The following is a 23,052-nucleotide window of genomic DNA, read 5'->3' on the forward strand; positions in this document are numbered from 1 at the left end:
TATACCATAACACTTAACCCACTCTCCAAATAAACAACAACTTGACAGGTTGCATGTGATCTCACAGTTGCTTCAGATGCCCCTAGGTCACCCTAAACAGGATTTTATACATATATGTTGTATTTATATGTACATATGTATGTATATGTATTTTATACATATATATTATGTCAAAGAATCCTTTAGGTTGGAAAATACTTCTAAGATCAACAAGTCCATTTGTCCACCCAGCACAGCCAAGTCCACCATGTCCCCAGATGCCACTTCTGCTTGTCCTTTAAATACCTCCAGGGAAGAATGGTGACTCCATCACTTCCCTGGGCAGCCTGTTCCAGTGTTCCATTTTGGGGACTTGGGCTTTAGACCCTTCTCCTGCTCCACTCCCCTTCCCTGGACACACTCCAAGACCTCAGTATCTTTCTTTTAGCCAGTTGCCCAAAAGTGATCACGGGATTTGAAGTGCAGCTCCACCAGTGCCAAGAATAGAGGGACAATCCCTGCTGGCCACACTGGTGCTCAACAGTGGCTCCCATCTCCCCCTGTTTGTTGCCTGTGGGCATTGGTGTAGGGGCACTGCAGCTGGGCTATTGATCCCATCACCTTTCTAGCTGGCCGACCTCAGGCATTTACACGATTTCTAACACATCCCCAACCCTTGTAGCTTTGCTGCCTCTCCATCCCAACCTCCACAGAGCCAGCAGACTGAAGGAACTCTCCAGCACACTGTCCCTCAAACATCTGTGTGTGCCTCCAGTCTTATGCCTAAACACATCTTTACATGTTCCCTATCTTGCCTGCAGGGATTGACATTTTCATAAAATTGTATGTTTGTACATGAATGCAAATAAGAGTAAGTTCAAAGCTCAAGTAATGTACTTTGTATTTTAATGAGCATTACAGGCAATGATAAAAATACCTATCAGTCTCCAGTCCTGAAATTCCAAACTCACACAGTCAAAACAAGGCAAACAAGAGTTACAAGGATTCCCCTTATTTATTTTTAATAAAATTGCTTTTTTTTTCTGCTACTTTTACATAAGACACATCTCTGAGTTGAAACTGGAAACCTCTATCTCCAAAACTCTATGTTTTAAGTTTTAACATCAATGTAAAGAAAAGAAAAGAAACATAACATTTTTTGTAGTATTAAGCTTAGTTATATTTCATGCATTTAAAACACTGAATTCCACCTCTGGAGCATCTGTTTGTCTGTTAATCCTATAGGAACACACATGACAAGACACTCATCAAAACACCTGCATATCGAGTCAGCTCCTTGCAGCACCAGGATCTTAGTGAAAGTTAAGTACCAGGAAAGGACAAACTCTCTCCTGACTTTACAGGAGACTCTGTTATACCCTGCAGCAAGAGATCCAATTGCAGTTACCACCATTAGCCAATGTCAAGAAATTATTGAACACTATTAAAAGGTCATCCACAGTATTTACCTCAACCAGCTGCAACAATCATCAATTCCACTGGCAGACAATATATTGGCTCAGTTATTGCCTCTTATCTGAGATGGACCCTAAGCTAAACATGCTAAGAAATGTTTGGGCCCAAGGATTTAGGTCAACACAGTTTTAATTCATAGCAACTCTTTTATATTTGAGAGTCTTATTGGCTTCTTTCAGGCACCCACCTGAGTGTTGTAAAGCGTGATGAGCACACCTGGCTAAAAGCACACAGGATGACAGCTCTAACCTCAGCTGATTACTTACCACCTCAGGACTGCAGAATGTCACAGAAATAAGTATTGCAGCTTAGCTTTATAAAGGCTGGAAACACTTATGGTTGTAAATAATACATGCATCTTTACAAGGCAAGTTGAGGCTTTTCAAATGCTCCCTACTGAGTGCAAGAAGAATGTTCAAGTCAGTGCCTTGGCCCAGCACCAGCTTATTGAGCCCCTCGTGTCCATCCCTTCTCTTGAGCCCATATGGACTGAACTTTCTGTGTGAGAGCTGACCTGACAGCACATCTGCACAGCTCTATTTAACTATACTGCCAGTGCAAAAGAGTGAAAACTAGAGCTGACATCATCAGCAGAAGGAACATTGCAAAGATATTTTAATTATCTGAAGATCTATTAAAAATTTAATTTTAAATTTTTTTTCCTTGCTGCATTGCTTTATTACAGTGCAGAGTGTAATCTTAATTTGGGCTCAAAGGAATAAAATTCTTTTTTGGCAGAAGTCCATACCTTTGAGTGTCACTGACTCAGTGGGTAAGAAAGCTGCAGGCTGTGTTAGACTTCCCTTTCCATGGCCTAAAATTGGTCCTGACCAGCAGGATGGAGTAGCTGAGTGACACTGTCCTTGACCCAAATATCAGTAACACCTCTAGTCAGTAACAGACAGAGAAGCCAGCCATAGCACTCTCCTTAGAAAGGCCTGGTGCTATATATATATGTATACATATATATATGTATATGTATATGAGATGAGCCCACAGGATACACGTTATGCCCTCACTCCTTCTGCCCTTAAACCACTGAGATCTCCAGGAGTGCTGGAATTGACCTTCTGCCCTGTCCAGCCTCTGCAGGCAGTGGAGATTCAGATAAACAATGAGCATCTTTCCAGTCTTGTCCCACCCCAATGGATTTAACAGTGATTCTGAACAGTGCATTTTTCAAGAAAGCACTGGTGCTCTCTCCATTATGCAAACAGCAGAACATGGAGTATATCTTTACCATGGGGAAGAAGAATCTCTGCTGAAAAAGAAACTTGTAGCTAGAAAAAACAGTGTGACAAAAATTTAAATCTACTTACTGTAAACCTGACTTTTTTACATTTTAAAGAGTTGGTACTATTCCTCCATTAAAGTATTTTTTTAATCATCTCACATCTCTAAAATAGCTAAAGGATTTTGTTTTTAATTAATCTTAATATATAAATTAATTAACTAACATAATTGCTCATTTCAGAACATTCCATACTTAAAGAGTAAATGTTGTAATTTTGGTGCCATATAAACTATTCTTTAATGGTAGAAAAGTAGGTTTAATTATCAAATCAGCATTAGAAAAGTTTTGGCAGGTGAAGAATACTTTGATCTGTGCAAGATTACAAATCTTAACTCCTGTTTGATAGGTAAGGCAGGATTTCTGCAGCTAGAAACCTCTTGTGAAACACATCTTTGTAAATGTGATTTCTGGACAGGTGCAAGGACACTGGTTAAGATTTTCAAAGGAACTGGTGACTCAAGATATTTGAAAGTTTTCAGTATCCAACTTAAAGGGACCTGTGTTTCAAGATTTCCAACATTCTTGTAAACATAGTACTCAAAGTGGAATGACCAAAGTAATACATTTGTCATTAGTCAATTAACAACCAGGAGAACCAAGCAATTATAAATCAAAGTAGTTTATCATAAAGCTGGTTAATGCAAAAAAAAGATATATAAAATAAACAATCCTTAATTCCTTTGAAACTCATAATGTCTGTCAAAGGAAATTCCCAGGTCACTTAGGACTGACTCTGAAAGGAATCAGAGTTTCTGCACCAGAGGGAAGCAGCAACATGACACCTGCAGTGTCCAAGTCCCTCAAGGACAATGAGTGAGGGTTGTGAGACAACCTCTGCAGTGAGGTGTTACATTCATTAAATCCACTCACATGTCACACAGACACTGGGACAGTCCAGGACATGGGCATGTGGGGAGGGAAGCATAGCTGAAACCTTTTAGGTTTAAACAATGTCACATTCCAACATAATTCACTGCCTTGTACAGGTGGGGTGTGCCAATTTCAGACACATTTAACTGAATGTCCTTTAGCACAGAGTGAATTTTGCACAAACTTAAGAACACTGTGTAGCAGCCAATCTGGGAGGCTGTGAACCAGCTACTGCAATAATTCAACCTGTGCTGTTATCCAGACATAAATCAGACCCTCTGTGTCCTGCTGAGACAGCAAAACCTGAGCTTTTCTTGGATTTTTCCACAGATGAGGAAAAAAAAAAGCATTGACAACGCAGTTGATGTGGTACTCAAAGGAAAGCTTGAAGTCACAGATGAAACTGAGATTACAGGGTGGTTGGAAAGTATATAAGAATCCCATCAAACAGAACCACACAGGGAAGAGGGTTAGGAGGAACCTGCTGCTTTGCCAGTGACAACCAGCATGATTCAGTATCACAAGATGATCCAATCTACAAAGACACGACATGAGAGAAGTCTCCAATCCGACCCTCAGTAACAGCAGGAGAAACAGGCAGGACATGCTAGTTGATAACTAAAAAAATGTTTGAATGAAAATACCTACAGAATAAATGGAGGACATTAGCTTGATTTTTGTCTCATATAAATGTACATCAGAACGAATCCATTGAGTTCCAGAGTTCCAGGCATATCAGAGACATGAATGAGATAAGATGCAAGTACTTGCAATATCAGATTCAATCACCTAAACATATGTGGAGTGTGCACTTTCCTGTCTGAGATATCTCTCTAATCAGTGCCACAGAAATTTCTTCTTAGTGGAGTAAGGCAATAGATAGACTAGCTAAAGGTAAAATCAGAATCTTTTACAGCTTTAGTAAAGCTATTCAGGAATTTTCTATAGACTACTCCAGAGGAGACTGCAGTTCCCACAAGAAAAATGATTTTTGAAGGGCAATGACAATGTAATTCTTAAAAAATAACAGATTTCCTTTAGGATAACAGAATTTTTTTTTACTTCTGAGGACAATTTATGTGACTCTAATGCATACACACACACACACACACTCACACACCTCTTTTCCTATAATCAGAAGTTTTTTGTTTGCACGCTCAAGCGTGGTGCATTTAAGGCCATAAAAGATGCAACAGAGATTGGAAGAAAGTAAACTCAGTTTAAGAGGAGATATTTTTAACATTTATAAAGTTAAAAAAAAATAAAATTAAATTTAATTGAAACCAAAATGTCAAAGTATTGAAACAAATTTCCCAGGATGGAAATACTTGTTCTGACCCAGTCTAATGCCTCAGTCTGAGAGGAATGCTGCATTACACCTCTCAGTCATTTGATTCAAGCACTTGTCTGCCAGGAAAGGTCTTTAATGAACAGGTAAGTTTTGAATCTACTTACAAAGCAATAGAAACAAAGTAATTGTCATCAATAGTCACATCTTGTTCTTTTTGACAAGGACTGCAATTCATCTGTAAAACCTCTGACAGAAGTTGAGAATTAAACTGTACTTCAAAAAACTCTTTCAATACACTGTGTAGTAAATAATACATTAAGACAAAAACAGACTGGTAGGATTTTGGAGAGCAATGTCCTGTATTTTTACATCATCAAAGACACATTGGAGCCTTCTGAACAGTTACACTTTTGTTTGGGATTCAGTACAAGAAACCACTACCCTGAAACCTGATCATATTGCAAGTTATCTTTGCCAAAACTCATAAATTCAAGCACAGAGAAAACATATTGGGTGTCTGGAAACAGTGGAGGTAATTTTTCCCTTCAGACCTACTAGAGATTTTCACTATAATGAAAAACTCTAAGGTATCATTATAGAAATAAGTTGGGAAACTGTTTCCCAGCCAAAATAACTTGGATCCCCTTTATACACTAGGAAAAATACCCATTGAAATCATAAAAACTCTCCGGATTTACACTGTTAGCTTCCCATAAAGCCAGCTGTTGATACCCAATTATTTTAAATGCCTTGCAATGATCCCAGCTCATTTCCTATCTGGGTCACACAAGGCCCTGGAAGCCAAAGCACACAGGCAGGCTCAGAGGTGCAGGAACAGAGCAGGAAGGAGCTGCCAGCAGAGCCATTCCCAGCAATTAGAGCTCCACAGGCACCTACAGACTCCCTAAAACAGAAAAATGCCTGGAATTGGGGTACCTACCCTCAAACATCCCTGCCTCCAGGGGTCCTGAGCAAAAGACATATTTACACTGAAGAGTTTTGTATGGTTCTCTTGACAGCATGAAGCAGAACATTTTCCATGTGGAAGATTTAGCCAGTTCTTTGGCAGCTTGGTTTTTAATGAGGAAACACTTATTCCACAAAGTCAAATCACATAGTGATTTAACTGAAATTTTTCACTAAGGCACACTTAATCTAAAGATCAAAATTGTAAACTTGTGAAGCAAAACATTGTACACCAACAGTTTTAGTGTGCACCATCCATCATAGCTAGAGAATTAAATGAGCAAGGGGACCACAAGTATACATATGTATATAGATACAAGAGCAAAAGAAAAGTATATAAAATCTATTTCTATACTATATGAACCAAAGCAGATTTTTCCAGCTGGAACTAAAATACAAAAACCTCAAAATTTTTAACACAGGCTGGAAATACTGGTTTGCAAACAGTTCAGAGCAGTAATTTTGATTTGAGGTTCTCATATTCACTGTAAGTGGACAAAATCAGCAAAATTCAAGAACATGAGTGAAAGTTGACCATACCTCTTTGTAAAACAAAACTACCTGGAAATGTCTACATATCTTCTTGCAAAGATTTATTGTATTTCTTTGTATATTGGCATGCACACAAGTCTGTGAAGAGAAATTTAGATTCTTCTGTGGATGCAGCACTATTCAAAATAGGGCATTCGAGTGGCTGCCATGACAGACCTAGCAGGAAGTAGATTCACAGTTCATTCTTGGTCTTGCAGGTTAGGGAATTATGTCAACACCATAAAACAACACAGGGCATAATTTTTCCTTTCTCGTCTCCCTAGGATTGTATTCCACTTGAATCAGGCAACTGGGAGACACAGAGGAGACTTGTGCTTCTCAGGATATGTGTTATGTTTAATTGCTGAAGGCATGAAGCTTTTAAAAGGTTTGTCAATAAAATCCCTATTTAGTTAACCCCAATCTCCTCAGATCTCTTGTTACAGGCAGCCTTCTGCTCTTAACATCTGGGCAGGCAAAGTGTCCAATTACACTGCTGCATTTGGTAGCTTACCAGAGCTAGATAAGGCTCCCCAGAATATCCATTTCCCTTGGTAGCTGCTTATCCCTGGCTAGGCTGATGATACCCAGCCTTCATGTCACACAAGGCACATAATCGTGTGGCACACTCCCCTTAAATCCAAAGCTCTGCGTGACCTCTCCTCTTCTGGGGCTGGACTGACATCTGTCACAGCTCCACTCTGTAATTGGTGGGGCAGGGCAAAGGGAGACAGCAGCCAGGAGCTGAGCACACCACTGGAGCTCCTGTCCCCTGCCTGCAGCCTGCTCCTACAGGGAAAAGGGCAGGAGCAGGCAGGAGGCTGCCGAGCTGGCTCTGGACCAGAGGACAGGCACCTGCCAGCTCCTCCCAAAAGCCCTGGGGAGCAGAGCCTGGCATGCACACTGAAAATCATCACACTTCCTCCAAATCAAGACATGGGCTTCCATCCAAAATAACAATCTACTATCAAACAGTTCCACGGAAAGATTTCTCCTTAATATGGCCCAGAAAAGAAAACCAAGTTGTCTCCTCTGCACCAAGATAAAGCTACTACTTTTTTCTTCCAAGCCCTGACATCTGCAACTATATATTACCACAAAATCCACAAAGTTCAGTTTCAGGAGTTTGTCAACTTGAACCCTCTTTTTGTAACACCCAAATTTTCTATTGTGCCATGATGAACTTTCATTCCTGAGTAACTCTCAAAATGCAGGCATTTATCTCTTGCTTTTTCCTTCATTTTCATTTTTAGTTCCTCCTCTGCAGCTAAATCAGTGTCTTTAAAAGCTTATTAGGAGTTGTTGAGAATTTAATATTTTAATGTTAAAAGTCTGCCAGTGAAATTACCGAGATTCTATAGCAACATAGGCCAATTTTCCAGCTTTTTTAGAAAGCAACAGAAAATTATTGTCTTTTGTTTTTTCCCAGTCCATCTGCCAGCTAATGTTCAACCCCAAGTTAAACCATCTTTTCTGCTCTCTGTACTTACTTTTCCTTCACTTTTGCATCCAGTTCTGTGGCAATGAACAAGGGTAGATCAGCTGCATAAATTTCTTTTAAAGCTTCTATTTTAACCTTCAAGCCTTGTGTTTGTCACTTTAAGTTTATGTGCCAAAGACATGAGAAAGCAAAAGCCAGCAGTTTGTCAAAGCATGATCTCTGGGGACGTGGGTACTGTTTCAGCTGTCACCATGTCACCCTATACACCTATTGATGTAACTTTTGATGTGCAGCAACAAATGGTAAACAATTCCTCTCTCAGTGAGCACTTCTGCCTGTGTTGGAGTCAGTGCTTTTGATCAATAAACCATTGAGGTATACTCCAGTAGGAATATTATTCGACGTGTTGCTCAGGAACAACATGCTCCACGCACTATTCGCTTTCAGGGCTGTGAGCTTTTTATTTCTAGTCTCTCTTCAAGCATCTCTCCACTGCTCACTGTTTATCCACATCTCCAGTTCCAGAAAAGGATCACTGGTTTTTATTTGTGTAAGCTTTAATCAAAGCAACAGGTCACTGTCTGTATCACCACGGGCACAAATTCCAGTTCTTTCTGTGGCACCAGTACCTAATAGAACCATTTCTTCATGTTAGATTTGGTATTTACTCCTAACATAATTCCCTGGGTTCACCGAGTTCTTTTGAACTCAGCCCCGTGTTTCTTTACTATGATGTAAGGGTTTCCAGCCTGCTCCAGAGTTTATAAATGAGACTTACAGTAACCAGCTGCTGTCAGGATGTCCAGCACTTTACACACTTCATTTTCAAATCCCTCTCCTGCAAATGCAATCCAAGCCAGCCACCTCCACCACTGCTACACAGAAGTGCCATCATCTCTATCTTAGTGTAACTAGTGCCTATATGCTCTTTATCCAAGCTGACGTAGATTCTACTCCGAGTACCTTAGCTGTACTACTGTGTTGGGAAGTGATGTCCCTAAATCCATGCCAACCACCGTTCCCCACATTATTAGTATTACTGGTATGCTAATATCAAGCCTAAACACTGCTGTCCCATATCACTGGTTCCTCTTTTCTCCTCATCTCTCAGCAGTTTCTGCTGTAAACTGACACATTCAGACAGCTCTTGTCTCAATTTTCACTTTAATAAAAAAGCAAATGCAGAGTAGTCTGTGCTCTTGGCATTACTTTTATGGACAGCTCACTTTTCTCAAAGTCCAGATGTTAAAAGCCCTGGGTGTGCACAACAGAATCTGTCTTTCTGTTTAGATAGCTTTTACACATTCAAACTCCACTGGGATTTTCTTTTTCTACAAAGTTCCAGTCAGATTTCAGGACTGTCTATTATGCAGACAGTTGACAGCACTTCATCTGCCCAGTCTGTGGAATAGATGCTCTAAATGACAGTTTGGCAGAATTGTGTGATGCTCCATGTGATATATCCATGAGGAAGATGCAGAGGGGTTAGAACAAGATGATCTTTATGATCCCTTCTGATCCAAACCATTCTATGATGCCATGAATAAACTTTTCTTAGAATTCTGTTTACTGAGCCCTTATGTCAGTTCCATATCTTATGGTTTTCCTCATGAATGTGCAAACCTTCACCTTTACACTTAGCAACACAACCTGTGCTTCACTGCTGTTCTTCCCTGCATTCTGTCTTCTACTTCAAAATTCCACATTTGTCACCTTTATTAAACTGTTCTCCTTGACTTACTCTCCCCTTGGATGCACTGGTTGTTAGGGAAGTTTTATCTTGTGTCTAAAAAAACACTAAAAACTTTGAGGCTCACATTCTGTGTTCATTTTCCAATGCTGAACTGTGCTTTTGCAGTGCCAGATTAAAGTATGGGCTTTTCCATGATGGTGTACCCAGCTGAACAAAATTCTGAATTATAAATTAGCACACAAATCAAAATCCACGTTTTGAGAGGACTGAAAATACTTGCGGACTCCAAAGCATTTGGCAGCAGCTTTTTAGGTGGAAAAAAGTATTTAGGCTACAAAAGTTGGAGCATTAGCTGACATCTGACAAGGCAATATTTTTAATGCCGCTTTTCATTTTGAAATGCTGGAATATGTTATGTTGCACAGGGATGTCAGACACATTGTGAATGTCACAGTCAACTTGCAAAAAAAATAGTCAAGGCTATTCCCAGAATTTAATTCCCATACATGAAGGGTTTCCCTCCTGCCTTGCTGCTGCAGCACTTTTCACAGCTCTGCTCCAACGTCATGTTCTCTGTGACACCTTTCATCTGAAGATATCAAAGCAAGCCACAGATTCACACTAATAACAACTGTTCCTGGAATACTTGTGAGGTAAGAAATTACTATAACACCCAGTTTATTGACAAGAAAACTGAATCAGAGTTTTATTAATGAGAAAACTGATTTAGAAATGTATTAAACCGAGTTAGGAATTGATTAGAGGTGACAGATGTCAGACTTAACCCCTGAATTCTTGGCTCCCAGCCCCAGATAACACATGCACACTTCTCAGCAGTCTCCAAGTGAACTCAGTGTTTTTGCCATGCCACCAATCCAGCTGCAGGCAGATGAAGGTATTCCTCCCACGCCCCAGAGCAATTCATTACATTACACTCTACCCTTATTACAACAAAGTGGTGCCATTAAAGCCCATCCTACAGAGCCCCACAGGAGCGTGTGACCAGAATGAAAGCAGCAGGGCACAGTTCACCAGCCACCAGTGAAGCACTTTACCACAACATGCTTTCAGAAGCAAAAGCCTCATTTTAAATAAAACAAAAACTTCTGCTTTGATAAATGCTGGCTCCTTCAAAAAGATATTCTGTTCTCAAATCTCCCCAGCTAAATGCCACCACAGCTGTAAGGGTGAACCACGTGTGTAGTCAGGCTGGGAATTATCCATATAAATAAAGAGCACAGCTTGAAACATTGACTTTTTCCTGATCAAAAGGGCCTGGGAGGCAACTGGACAGTTTGGATCAGGCAAAGGATAGGGCTTTTATTATTTTCAAAGAACACCCCAGTGAATAGAGTAACCAATGTGGCCCTGGTGGCAGTGATATGTTCTAACACTCCCCTCATCCCACACAAATTACTTAAAAGCTTGGCTTTGGTCCTATTTATGGTTTGCAGTTTTTCTATTTTTCTTTTTGTTTAAGAACTTTTGTAGGGAAAACCTGAAATACAATCAATCCTTTCATGAGGCTTTTTAACATCACTACCTAAGCTACCTCCCTCACATACCAAATAATGAATTGCAAATATTAACAAAGAAATCTTCTCATATGTCTTCATTTTACCAATATATAAAAAATAGGTGCCTAAATTATATCCAAGTACATTTTTTAATTAACTATGAATTTTCATATTAGTTTTCTTTGTATATTCCAACCTGAAATGAATAAAGTACACAGAAAAATCCCTTTCCTTCCTGTTTATCTAGTTTCTTTCACGAATTATTTTCAACTAGTTATACTTAAATTCAAGATTCAACAGGAAAAAAAATATTCATGAAAAAAATCAAACCCATGAAATATTCACACTCTTACACTTTGTAAAGCTGTTCTCTTTAACCAAACTTCAAGGATTTAAGGATTTAAATAAAGGCCTGAATACAATACACTGATGAAATTTATGGTCGTATTTTGAAGGCCCAGATCCATGTTCTAAGGAGATGGAAGTCATGTCTTTTCTTCAGAAACAACTCTCTTCTTTTCTCAATCTTCCATCAAATACCTCCATAGCTTCTATATTAGAGTCTAAGAGACGAGGAAGGAAGAGGAACTTTTTTGGCTTTTTTAACATCACTATGCAATGCTTGTAGATTAAATCATGGAAAAAACATTCCAGAAGATTACAATGTGATGCAGATGGGAAAAGCAGCAGAGCCAGGCAGGGTAAGGAATGTTATCAGAAACGCCTATTTGTGTCTCATGGCCCAGAGTGCAAAAGTACAAATATATTTTCTTTAAACACCCAGAAATTCGAATTCTTTCTGAGGCATGATAATGCTTAAACTCTCCATCAAACAAGGAGAAGCTGGATTTGAAAAAAATCAAAGCCAGATTTCCCAAGCAGAGTGTCTAATCCTGAATGCCTGAGAAGTTAAACACAAAACCTTTGGGAAGAGAGAGGACAAGAGAGACCCGAGAATTTGGACAAGTAGGGGACTGGACTAAAGCACGATGCTGAAACAGAATTTGATGATACAAGAGTAAAGATAGACGTATATGAAGGCAACAATTAAGAGGAGGTGTGCTAGAATAGGAATTTGGAGACAAGGAAAATACAAAGGGCTTTGCTTTTCCAGGTTCAATTTCACAGAGTCACAAGGCACTCATGTGATTTACTACCAGGCTGCTGAAGGCAGAATGTCAGAATGTCTATTCCAATTTGTTATTAAATAATAGCTGTGAGTAGACAACAAAGTACTCAGAAGTTTCTAATTAAATGTATGGATGGCACTGTCAGATCTAGTTACACATATTTGACTCAATGAAAAGCTTCACAGATACAGACCTGTAGCACCCAGTACAGGAAATGGATGTGTGCACTGAAACTCAACAGGTGACACAACCTGTAAATGCCACCTGTAGCAACAGATACTGCTTTACACCTGGGTGATGACAGCATGATGGGTTTATAGGTAAAAGTTTTGAAGTATTGCAATATTCCTTTCCCTCAACACATTTCCTGCAACACTTTCACACCAATATGGGTTGATCAGCCACTGAACTTCAGCTGCCGCATGTTGGCACTAATTCACTGATCTCAAGCCAGTGCTTGAAGACTGACTTCAGCTGTGTGCAATCTCCCACCATACTTAGCCCTTGCCATACAGGCATGGTTTCTGTTTCTCCTCCAATTAAGTCCTCATAGGTGCTTCAGTATGCACATAGCACTGATTACAGCACAAAGCACTTTGGATAGTGTCACACACACAGTATTTCCTGTGTCATTGGCAAATGTCTCTTTCTACTCTTCCCCTACTCACAGAGAAGGGGAAGCATAAGACAAAGTGCCCTACCTTGGCTATATATCAAATCCAAGTTTCTACTAGGTGGGACTGGAAGCCAGAAATATTTGGCTCCTTGTTTCCATCCACACAGCACATTACAGTCACCTCAGAGAAATGAAAGTTTATATCTTAATACATTTAGTAAAGGCTAAATCTAGTCCATTACATCAGTGAGAACATTTAGGGGGAAATAGTACTGACTTGCCATATTAAGTAACGTCTTTATGCAAAATTCACAACTGCTAGCATTTCGCTTAGCTTTCAGTATCCAGTTTTTACAAATATTCTTTCCTCCAGATAAATATTGACAGTCAGTGGTCGATTGTTTGGATCACAGCAGTACATTTTAGCTGCAGGATTTAGGCTGGAGTCTGTTTTGGGGCTGTGTATGCCTAGAACTAATAACAGAGGTTTAGGCCCTGGGATTAAACATACTTCTGAGCCTAAAAAACCTTTCCGATTTTGTCTGTCTTGGAGTCTATTACATAAAGTTGTGAGTTCATACCAAACCTTCCTTCTCTGCCCACAAGCTAAAAAGAGTTTTAAAGTGTTGGGAGCACGACCTGACCTGCTGAATGCACGCAAGCTGAGAGAGCAGGTTTTCTTGCAGGCTGAACAACCTGAAAACAATCACATCTCAGTATCAGAGCCCTGAGCTGCATGGCCTGAACAGGGACAGCTTAAACAGCTCTTCCTTAGGGTCCTGAGCAGCTCAGAGTCTGGGAGAGAATTCACTATTCTTCATTACATTCATTTCTCTCCAATTAATTATGTTTTCCAAAACAAAGGGATGTAATTTATCAGCACAAGAAATGGTGCCAAGAAAAGGACAGACCCCTTTTTAAACATTCTCTGCACATTTCTTCACTAGCCAGCTGACATTACCTGAGATGTGCCTTGAAGCTAATGCCTGAGGGAGGAGAGCAGAGTCCTTAACGGGGTGGAAGCCTGGAAGGGTAGGACTGCTCTGCTGACCCCAGTAAAGAGCACAGCAGGTGATTGAAGAGCATCAGTGGATAGACTGAAACCTGCTGAGAACATGTTCACTGCTATTAAGCATGTCGGTGGGCTTTATATTTTGAGGAAATAAAACCCCAAAGCACCATTTAGCATAAGATGAAGGAAACTACATAGTTGTAATAATGTGTAAAATTCAGGTGATGGGGTTAGTACAGGTTGGCATTGCAGGCAGAAGGGCTTTGGGGTCCCACAATCACTACCTCTATGAGTGCCAAAGAGATGGCACTGGTTTCCTCTGATGTCTCAGCTTTGCCTGTTTCAGTATTTGCAGATTGTCATGCTAAATACCTGACACAGGCACTTTTATTCTCGTACACAACTCTTCCACGTCTATGAGCATTTTCTGGTCAGGTTTCTATAATACAGCTCTAAAAACTCCTTGTTTGTCTCAGTCAGCCTTTGAAAATATTAACTAAAAATAAATCTAGAATACAATCTCCAACGAATTTAAATCCTAGGTACAGCAAAAGCAATTGATTTACAGCATGTGGCATTTATGCTAGTCTTTCAGTAGATATTAGAGTAGTTTATAGATTTGCTATGGTGAACACATTTTTGCTGATATTCTGATAAACATTTCTGATAGAGGACCTCAACTACTTACAGCCCTCATATACTAAGTATGAAGCAAGGCAGGATGATCCCACAGAAGCTGAGCAGTATTTTAACAACAAATCTGTTGTAATTGTCTGGACTCCTTCCTTGTGCAAATTCAATGAATTCAGGGACGTGTTTCTATATGATGACAAGTTTCTACCTAGAATGTTGTAAAATTCCTCCAGTACTTTTTTGCTGGAGAATCTGAATAATCACAAAATGTTGTGATATTGTGAAGAAGAGATAAACACCTTTAAAATATACATAATTATGAGTATTGCCTCTTAAAAACTTAATATTTATGACAAGATATATTCAGTAAATGCAGTAAATATTCGTTCTTACCACAAGACTGCTGTCCAGAGAAAGTCTCTTCCCAAATTCCCTTTTCTGTAGCTGTCTTTTTCTCTCCATAGCTGAGGTTATTTGTTTTCCTTTTGATTGACTAGAAATGTCAGGCTGCTTTCAGCATCACTGGGGGAAAAGAAAAGTAAGATATTTAAATGCTTATTCCAATATCCTACTTAACTGTTACTGTCTTTCATCATTAACTTTGCAATAACCCAACAGCTAATAACTTTGTGTTTCTAGTAGGCTGTGTTCCAGGAACAAATTTTCTGTGCCAAAAAATCTAAACTCTCCAAACAGAAACATTACCAATATGTTTGGGTCACTTCTCAAAGGAAGAAGAAAAAAAAAAATCTGCTACAACTGTCTTTAGCAATACATCCATGTTTCCACAGTCTTTTGAACTGGGCTGGGAGCTGAATTTGCAGAGCCAATGAATTACCTGAGGCTGGGCAGTGGGAGGGAAACAGTTTGTTTCACATTAATTGCACTCCTCAGTAAGCCCTCTTTGTTGGCACATCTGTGCTGCTACTGTGATGTACAAATTTTGGACCTAATCCTGAAGAGTTCTAAAAGCTTTCAACTCCCATTACCATTAACGAGAGACAAATGCCCTCAGCACTTTCCTTAAGTTTTTAAGGTCGAAGATTCTGCTGTAATAACCAGGTAGTCCCACACTGCCTGTACAGAACAGGCAGGGAATTCAGCCCATAAAGCTACCACAGAGGGAAATAATCTTCCCAGTTCTGTAGGGTTTGGTAATTCCTGGCCAGTGGTTTCTACTAAAGCCAAGCCACAGCTTACAAGTAACAACTACCAGTCCTCTTCCTGAATCTTCTTATTGCTATGTGAATCTGAAAGTTTCAGCTTGTATTTTAAGATATTGTTTGTGGTGCAGGAATATAGGCAAAGTTAACGAATTTATTCAGGATTTATGGAAAGTAGTAGAATGATAACAGAAATCAGAATCTGGTCTAAATTAAGACAGGCACATATACTCATATCCATGCACACAAGTTCTCTTGCATGTCATAGTGACTGAATTTACTGTATCATGGTTCCATTGACTGAAAAAAAAAACTTGGCAAAAGAAGAAGATCTGTGTGTTTCTGATCTTTTTTGCTTGTTGTGAACATCACCTTGGGTCACACACAGCCAGGTGAGGCACAAATAGCTCTGCTGTAGGATAGCACAGCTGGCATTTCCAAAAGCAGCCTTGCACATGCCCTCCAGACACGTTTGCATGCCTGTGGATAGAGGACTTCTCACGCACCTGTGAACGATCCCATCTGTCGCTGTGGGGATACCAAGCGGATAAAACCTTCACAGCTTTTTCCCCAAGCTGACCCCGAATGCTCTCTCTGCCAGGAGGGCACACAGGAGCCTGAATGTGGGCCAAGCACTGCAAGGAGAGCAGGATGCCCCAGGCCCAGCTGCTGAAGCCATCTGGAACCTAGAGGGCTCCCAGAGGCACTCTGGGGTCATGGTGTACAGTGTGGGCATTGCACTGGGACTGCTCTTCTAAAGCACTTCCCATAGGGAAGCTGGCAGTGGCTCCAGCTACCAAACCATGCAGTGCTGAATCCAGCCTGCTATTGAACAGCACCTGGTGGCTCCTACTCTTCTTTTGTACTTTTGGCTTATACTCATGCAAGACCAGAATTCAGGCCATTTTCTCCCAAATAGATAAAAGTTAACCTCTGTGAACATGTACCTACAATGGTAGGAAAATCTGTTATTGCACTGTGCTCATTGCTGCCCTGTGTGGTTTTCTTCAGGTTTGCCTGTAAGCCCTTGCTTGTTTTTTTTTAGTTCCAACCCTAAAACTACACATGCTATTAAATTCAGCTAATAAGGAATCTCAGTGTGATATACAAAATTCTTATTGTTTCCTGATTAGCAAGCGAAAGAAACACCACAACAGATTTAAACAAATACAGCAACAATGTATTACACTGTGTGTGTGATTATGCCAGAAATTAGCAAACTACATTATGTAATCATTGTATCGTTCTCCTGAGCATGCATCATGCCTAGAGAGCATGATTTCCACCAAGGGAGCCTTTGCTGAGCACAGAACCACTCAGGAACGAGCTAGTGAGAGCTGCAGCTGGAGCCAGCAACCCTCATGGAAGGTCAAGTACTTAATATGAGTTAAGTGCATGAAGTTTCTGTCTGCAGGTACTTGGAACCACACAAATTCTAGTTTAGAAGTAAAAGCAGGAAGGATTATTATTAATTATTCCTACAGTTTATATGGTGCCCTGGGCACTTGAAGTGGATTTACTGTCCCATATCTAGCACAGCACAAGGACCTACTCCTGTGCTGGTGCAGCAACTCCAGACCTGCTGGCTCCACTCCTTTCCCCACACACCATGGGAGCTCCCACCTCTGCTCATTACCTTTAGCAGCCTGTCACACATCTCTCTGAAGAGTTAATCACCTAAGGCTAGACACACAAAGTTTTGAATCACAGGTAATTATCAGACAAGATAATACATCACCTGTACCAACACATGTTGATGTTTCAAAGTACCCATATCAGGAGGCCTTTAAAGAAAAATTATCATCAGAGAAAAACACTTAAGAAAAACAGAACAAGTTTCCATCTTGGAATGGTCATTTTTGTGCATCATACTGCTTGTCAGAAAGAAAAAAATGACCCTCCCAAGAAAATCTCTCTTCCTCTGAGACCAAACAAAAGACTAACAAAAATTCAAAATGGACCTAACACACCCACTGGGAAAGCTCAGCAGAGGAGAACAGCTGTCCAGATGGAACAGTCTTGGAACACAAAAGTGCTGAGAGCCAGTTTGCCCAATCATCAGAAATACTATTTTTGTGTTACCAAGAGAACAGACTATAGAAATTTACCTGCCTTCCCTGACCAATTCGCTTGTCAATATGTTCACAGCAAAGACCCCAGTGATCAACACTCAGACCCTGATGATCCCATTTAACTGGGTGGAACTGTGAACTATTGCAAAGTCACATCTGATTTATGGTGTCTTCACCCATACTGCACTCATACGTGTGTATTTCCAAGTCTTTGGGGGCTCATCTTCTAGTTCTTTGTGTTGCAGGAAATGTTTCTGCTGTAGGACTCTTCCCTAAGGGACTACAGAGATCATCTATGCTGAGCATATGGGGGCAGGCACTCAGTAATGAAGGCTGTTTTCCCAAGTTTATGAGGATCAGGCTAAGAGAATGCAGGTCCCAGATGTTTGTGCAGCGTATTCTCAGGTTTGCACTGAGATCAGGGCAGAAGGTTTTGTACAGACATAAAAAAAAAAAAAAAAAAAAAAAAAAAAAAAAACTCTCAGGGGAAGACCCAAGTGTGATCTTGCTTCAATAGGGTATTACCCTCAGTGCTCAGGAAGCCAGCAAGCCAGAGGCATCAGCTTGATTGTATATCCTCAAGTGCAGTATTTTTAGTACTCAGTACAAGAATGTTCACCATTTCAGGAGATGGCTTGAAAAGTATGCCCTGGAGAAATAGTGTGATTAACATAGAAAAGCATTCTCTAAAATCTATGCAAGAAATTTCTTGGATTATAATACCCTCTTCATTTCTAGTAGTAACAAAGGATGATTGATGTATATTGCTTTAGCTGATGAAAACGTACAACATCATATTCCTCAGATAGGCATCCAAGATATTTTCAGGCATTTTGAAACTGCAGTCACATTTCAACAGCTATGCCAACATATGCCAGCTGGGAACTAGCACACAGTATATCTGTTTGGTAACTGGAAATTGACTATATTTATTTTTCTCTCACAAACATGTATAAATTTAATAGTTATGACACATGACAAAAATGACAGCTCTGCAAACAGCATCCTTTTGTTTAAATTCAGGGTAGATACAATGCAGCTCCCCCACTTTTGGCTTTGCACAACTTAATGCTGCCAGTAGGCAAAATACCCGTGGGGCAGCAAGGTATTCCCTCTCAGCAGCCAGCTTGTCTTTCCCAGGTGTTAACAAGAGGAGAGGATTTGTGGTTTGTGGAAATCTAACTGCTGGGTAACAGAATGAGGCTATAGTTATACAGTGATCACCTTTAAATGCTTTTTCTACTCTGTTAGCCCTGCTTGCTTGACAGCCAGGCTTTAAAACTGAGAGAAGACAACCAGAACTGGTATTATACCCCAGCAAAGAGAGGAAGAGGAAAGTAATATCACTGGCATAGGTCAGGAAGTAGCAATGAGAAAGTAAAGATTGTCATCAATGCAAGTGTTAGTTAGAATGAACAGGTGACCTAAAGGTGAAGAATTTTATCTCTCATTACCCATCTGTGGACTGCTTCAGTTTCCTAGGAACCTAATTGAATTGAATCTGTCATTTTGCAGCTGGGTTTCTTTTGCCAGCTCTGGTGTTAACACCAATGTGCATACACTGGCTTTTGTTGTGGTCTTTTCTGGGAAAGTATAGTAAGTACAGTTTATCAGGGCCTCCCCTGGAGAGGACTAGAAGAAGAAAAAGATTCCAGAATTAAAGAGTTGATGTTTGTTTAACAGATCAATGTCCAGCTCTATAAAATCACTACATTTATCTTGCTATGCACAGGCCAGTAAAGATATACTAGGTTTGCAGTAATGAACTGGATTATTTCCCTTGGGTTTTTTTGGGGGGGTTGCATTTTTTCTTCCCCTAATGGCAGAGTATTCCAACCATTCTGCCTAGTCATTAAAAGGCAACCATGAACATGGTTTCATTTCCACACCCTTATCTCTCCCCATCATGGTATTTATCTTGGTCATGACTAAGTGACAAAGCAGAAAAATAATTCCTAAGTTCTCCCTTGAGTTGTCGTTTCAAAACTCAACACTTGGGAAATAAACTGCAGCAACATCAGCACTTCTGCAACCTGACACTTAGCTAAATGCTTTTTGTTTTGCCCCAATGTATTTCTCAGCAGCCCTGTGGGCAGGCCCTGCCTAATGCCAAATACTGCCAGGTATTTGCTGAGGCTGGTCAGCAGTTCATTAGCACTAATGTACATGTCATGCACTCACACCCACTGGATTAGGTTGCTATTTAGATTAGCAAGCTGCATTTTTGCAGACAGGGAGGGGGAATGTGCCATGTGCCAGCATTAATGAGTTAATTAAATTAGAAAAATTCCAATGCAGGAAGTTAAAATGCTCAGATAACTAGAATATTATGGGAATTACAAGATAGCAAACACAGCACTGCTGTACTATTCTGCCTATATACCTAAATATTGACTGGCTTTGGAACGTTTCATTAAAATATATACGTCAAGTGGTTCTGAAATATCTGCGGAGAATAATGTTATTTTCTAGGGGTTTTCTGTTGTTGTTTTCCTGTGGAATAATTAATTTTCATACACCCCAAATTTCTTACAATCTCTAACGCTGTTACAAAGTTTATTGGAACTGTACAGGCAATGCCAGAGTCAACTGTGCCCTGCAAGTTATTTTGTGTTATTTAGTGGTCCTATATTTCTGACTGAAAACTTTCCAGCAGTCATAGAATCATAGAATGGCTTGGGTTGAAATGGACCTTAAAGATTACCTTGTTCTGACCCCCATACCACATGCAAGGATGCCACCCAACCAGACCAAGTTGCTTTAAGCCCCATCTAACCTGGCCTCAAACACTGTCAGGGATGGGGCATCCACAGCTTATCTGGACAACCTGTGCCTCACCACCCTCTGAGTAATGAATTTTTAACACTTAACCCAAGTCTCTCTTCTTTTAGTTTAAAATCATTCCCCCTTGTCCTACCACTCACTGCCCATTATATACCAGGCCATGATAAAGTAGCCACCACAAAAAAGTGTGGGAAGGGCCAGAGCAAGACAAGGAACCTTCTCATCTTTCACCCCTACCTTGGCAGGGTGTTGGATTAGATGATCTCCACAGGTCCCTTCCAACCCTAATTATTCCACGATTCTTTGATTTTTTGTGATTTTAATGAAGTACAATGACATTGACACATGGCAGCCTACAAAGGGCTGACTCATTTGAGAGCCAAATGCTGTGGATCTCTCCTGCCCTTACCCAATCCCTCAGAAGGGAACAAGGAGAGCACATAAGATGGGCTCATGCAATTTCTGATCACTTGCCAGCAAAGAAGAGACTCTTAGTAGAATGTCCTAGAAACACAGCATTTGAAAGAAAGCATCCCAGCTCTAAATTTCACCCTGTTTCAGCTGCAGTTTTCAAAACATATTTATGCTTTCTTCATGCAAGGTAATCCTCCGTTTATTCAGCAAACTAAACAACCAGTAAAGCTTTCTATAGCTTTATAGTTTGCTCCTAGGATTTAAACAAGTTAAGATTAAGGGCTTAAATCCAGCAAACCTATCAGTGGGCTCAAAATAATACCAGGAATTTCAATACATCAGAAAATAAAGAATATGGAATTAAAGATGTTATTACTACGACAGCTGTCAAGATGAATTGCATGAGAAGCATTTAAAAGATTTATATCTCAGTATCTCACCAGGTTAATTAAATGGATGCATGCATTCATTTAAGAGGATAAGGTAGGTTGCAGTGACATAAAATGAGAGGGCACAAGATTATATTCTTTCAGCATTAACAAGAACGGGTTGAACCAATATCATTTCCGTATTCTGTAATAAGCATGATTCATCCATTGCCATTTTCAGCCCTCATTTTCTTTCTGGCAGAAAAAAAAAAGACTATGAACATTTATAGACTAACATAATCAAAGCTTTAACCTTTTCAGTGTTTTCTATTTGGATTGGCTGTCCATTTTTATCATAGGATTTCAGGGCCATGCCTCAGGGAGGAGAAGAATCGCCAGTAAATTACACCAAAGAATGTTGAAAGGTCAAAGGATTACCCTCCCCGTTTGCTTTTATGGGACATATGAAGCATTCATATTATGCAATAAAATTATCAAGACAAAGATGATGAAAGATAAGCAGACAGAATGCATTAATCTGTAGTCGGGGCAGCATGGGAAGGAAAAGGATATATTATAGTGTTATCATCAATAAAAAACAGATTATGACAATGGTGTTTCTGTATCCTTAGCTTCTGCACTGAAATCAAATCCTTCAGAACATGTTAGACCTGTAACCAAGAAAGAGATATCCAGGCATGACTGAGGCTATTCAGGCTGAAGGAAACATTAGATCCAAAACTCCCATTTCTTGGCTCAGTTTTTAACCACCTATTATTATATGTTACTTATTACCAAATACTACTATAAATTATGTGAAATAGGTTATTATGTGGTAAACATGGACTCCCTTAGTCACAGAGCTTCTTTCAGCAAGGCAAGGCTGTTAATCTGCAAAAGGCATGTTCTGAACACCACAGCAGCTGCCTCTGGGGGATTCAACACACATTTGTCTCCCTTGGGAACCACAGCTGAGCTCAGTCAGAAATAGGCAGTTCCAGCCACCTGCAGAAGCTGAACTCCAGGACCTGAGGAAATTTCACTGTTACTGTTCACAGACCTACAGGGTTATGTGCTGATTTCAAAGTTTAAAAGCAAATGTCCCATTTATATCCCAATAAAGGCTCCTCTGGCATCAACTAGACACAACCTCTAATCTAGTACATGATTAATAGGGCCAGTTATGTCTCATGGTAAAGCAGCTGGCTGGCAGCAGAGAACCAACAAAAATCTCATCACTGAATTACAAATCTTCAGAGGCAGGGACATCCAGTTCATCTAATATGTTCCAATATTTAGAAAAAGAAATGCAATTAAATCCAGCATCTGAATCAGTTTGATAGGCAACTAACTGGAGGAAAGAACTTAAAACACAAGTTATCTATGTTTTGCTCAGTTTGATTTGTGTTTTCTTCTCATTTTTCTTTCATCAGTATAAATCAAGGCACTACTCAAAAAAGTCCAAGAATTTCAGACCTACGTGTAAGATCTGTATCAGGGTCTCTGTTGTAAGCAATGGTGGATTGCCAATTCAGTTTTTGAAACCAGAACTAGGAGCTTTTGAAATGTGCCTAAAGATCCCTCCCTCTCTGAGGCAGATGCATTTCAGTCAACATCTCTTTTGCCTGCCCATCTGTTGTAATCATAGTCCAGAGGGACCACTAAAAACCACTGTTTCATTGTGTGCACTCCACCCCTTCCACCTGCACTGCTAAAAGAGATGGTCATGTCTGCAATGGTCACAGTATCCCAAATAAATGCAACTCCTTTTGCTCCTCCTTGCCAGCAGAGATTAAAGGAAT

At 40.0% G+C, this 23,052-nt stretch overlaps 1 protein-coding gene across 6 annotated transcripts in view; it reads right to left on the reverse strand.

Annotated features, from left to right (window-relative positions):
- NCKAP5 (NCK associated protein 5) overlaps nucleotides 1–23,052 on the reverse strand; it is a 376,424-nt gene that overhangs the window by 315,464 nt on the left and 37,908 nt on the right. For all 6 annotated transcript variants that reach the window (XM_088168358.1, XM_088168359.1, XM_088168357.1 and 3 more), the window contains exon 2: nucleotides 14,843–14,971. In XM_088168358.1, coding sequence (XP_088024484.1) covers nucleotides 14,843–14,911 — 69 coding nt within the window. In that variant the 5' untranslated portion in view covers nucleotides 14,912–14,971. The remainder of the gene's footprint in view (nucleotides 1–14,842; nucleotides 14,972–23,052) is intronic.

The sequence above is a fragment of the Sturnus vulgaris genome, chromosome 7 (assembly GCF_052056855.1).
Source record: "Sturnus vulgaris isolate bStuVul1 chromosome 7, bStuVul1.hap1, whole genome shotgun sequence".
Taxonomy (NCBI): domain Eukaryota; kingdom Metazoa; phylum Chordata; class Aves; order Passeriformes; family Sturnidae; genus Sturnus; species Sturnus vulgaris.